The sequence below is a fragment of the Nicotiana attenuata genome, chromosome 6 (assembly GCF_001879085.1).
Source record: "Nicotiana attenuata strain UT chromosome 6, NIATTr2, whole genome shotgun sequence".
In the NCBI taxonomy this organism is placed as follows: Eukaryota; Viridiplantae; Streptophyta; class Magnoliopsida; order Solanales; family Solanaceae; genus Nicotiana; species Nicotiana attenuata.
The window spans coordinates 40,214,640-40,216,215 of NC_031994.1; the positions used below are offsets into that span (position 1 = coordinate 40,214,640).

The following is a 1,576-nucleotide window of genomic DNA, read 5'->3' on the forward strand; positions in this document are numbered from 1 at the left end:
ATGAGAGGAAAAAGTAAAGAAACGACACCACCAGACCAAATCCATCATTTCATAAAGTGACACTTTTCGTTGTTACATAAAGATGGATTTAACGATACGATATAATAAAAATTAAAGTAAAAATCAAAACAAATATTGTACTTAAAGTAACAATACGATACAACACGATAGGTAACAACCATCCAAACAAGCTGTAAAGCTCACTTTAATTGTTATTAGTTCTGGTGGAAGAGAGTTTAAAATGAAAAATTAAAAATCATAAAAGAAGTGCCAACTCTAGCGATCTACTTTTTTCGGCCGAAAAAGGAAAAGAGAGGGAGGGATATATAAAAATCAATTTATAGAAACAACTCTCTCCTACTAATTGCCTTGTTGTTGATATATATGTATTGAGCTTCCCATTCTTTCCTTTTCTTCAAATGTCTCCTCTCTTCTTGGTCAAATTCCAGGACCCTTAAAAATGGCAACTTTTGGTGCTTTTAGGTATTGGTTTGAGTTTCCTTTTAGGTTGCTTGTTGATGGGATTTGTTGCAGAATTGTACTACTTATTGTGGGTGAAAAAAAGAATCTCAAAAAGACCAACTGAGCTCTCATCCATTTTCTGTTGGAAGAAATCAAATTCTGTAAGAAAAAATGGTACTCAAGAAGTTACCACAATTGAAATTAATGGTCATGATCAAGACTTGGAGTTAGGGACCAACAACGGTTTGTTGCTGAAAGGTTTTGTTGAAGATGATGCAGAGTCGTCGTCCCATCAGGAAGACTACTCTAGAAAATTGGAACCATACAGAGAAGATAACGCCGAGTTAGAGCTGATGAGACTACATAATCTTAGGTTTCTCTTTACTATTAAAGAGGAAACAAAGGAGGATTTGGAATCCGATGATGGAAAATCCAGAGGAGATAGAAGTAGAAAAGGTTCAAGAACCAGAAGCTTTAGTGATCTTACCCTCGTTCTTACTCCGTTATCTTCACCACCCGTTAAATCTCAATCTCTTGATTCATATAACAACCAAGAATTCAATTTCAACCCTCTCTTTGAATCTGATATTAATAGTCTAAAATCTTCACCCCCTCCTAAGTTCAAATTCTTGAGGGATGCTGAGGAGAAACTTATAAGAAAAGTCCTTAGAAATGGGGTTAATTCTGTTCAAGATTCTGTAGTGAAATTACCTTCTTCAAATTCAACAGAGCTCAATGAAGAAAAGGATGGTTCTTTAATTTCTTTTCAGCAATTACCAATGCACCATTATTCTTCTGCATCTGCATAGATATATGCTTACCTTAGCTTGTTCACTTTCAGCATAAAGGTTTAGATTTCTGTCTTCATCTATAGCTAATGTATAGCAAGTACCACTTTTTTATTATATTAGTACAGATAGAAAAATAGAAATTTGTTTGTAAAATTTCTGGATTCTTAGTTTATTTTGTTCTTTCTTAGCAATTGATATGGTTTCTTGAATTTATTCTTCGATATTTTCATATACTCATGATATTGCTTAATTTGAGATAACGATATTATTTTCTTTTACTTCTGAATAGAGAGAAGATGATACAAAAAATTACTCTTACCAAT

General features: G+C 33.2%; 1 protein-coding gene across 1 annotated transcript; it reads left to right on the forward strand.

The window, feature by feature from the left end:
* On the forward strand, positions 519-1,271 carry LOC109227787. Its single transcript, XM_019392984.1, has one exon. The coding sequence runs from the start codon at positions 519-521 to the stop codon at positions 1,269-1,271; it is 753 nt and encodes a 250-aa protein (XP_019248529.1).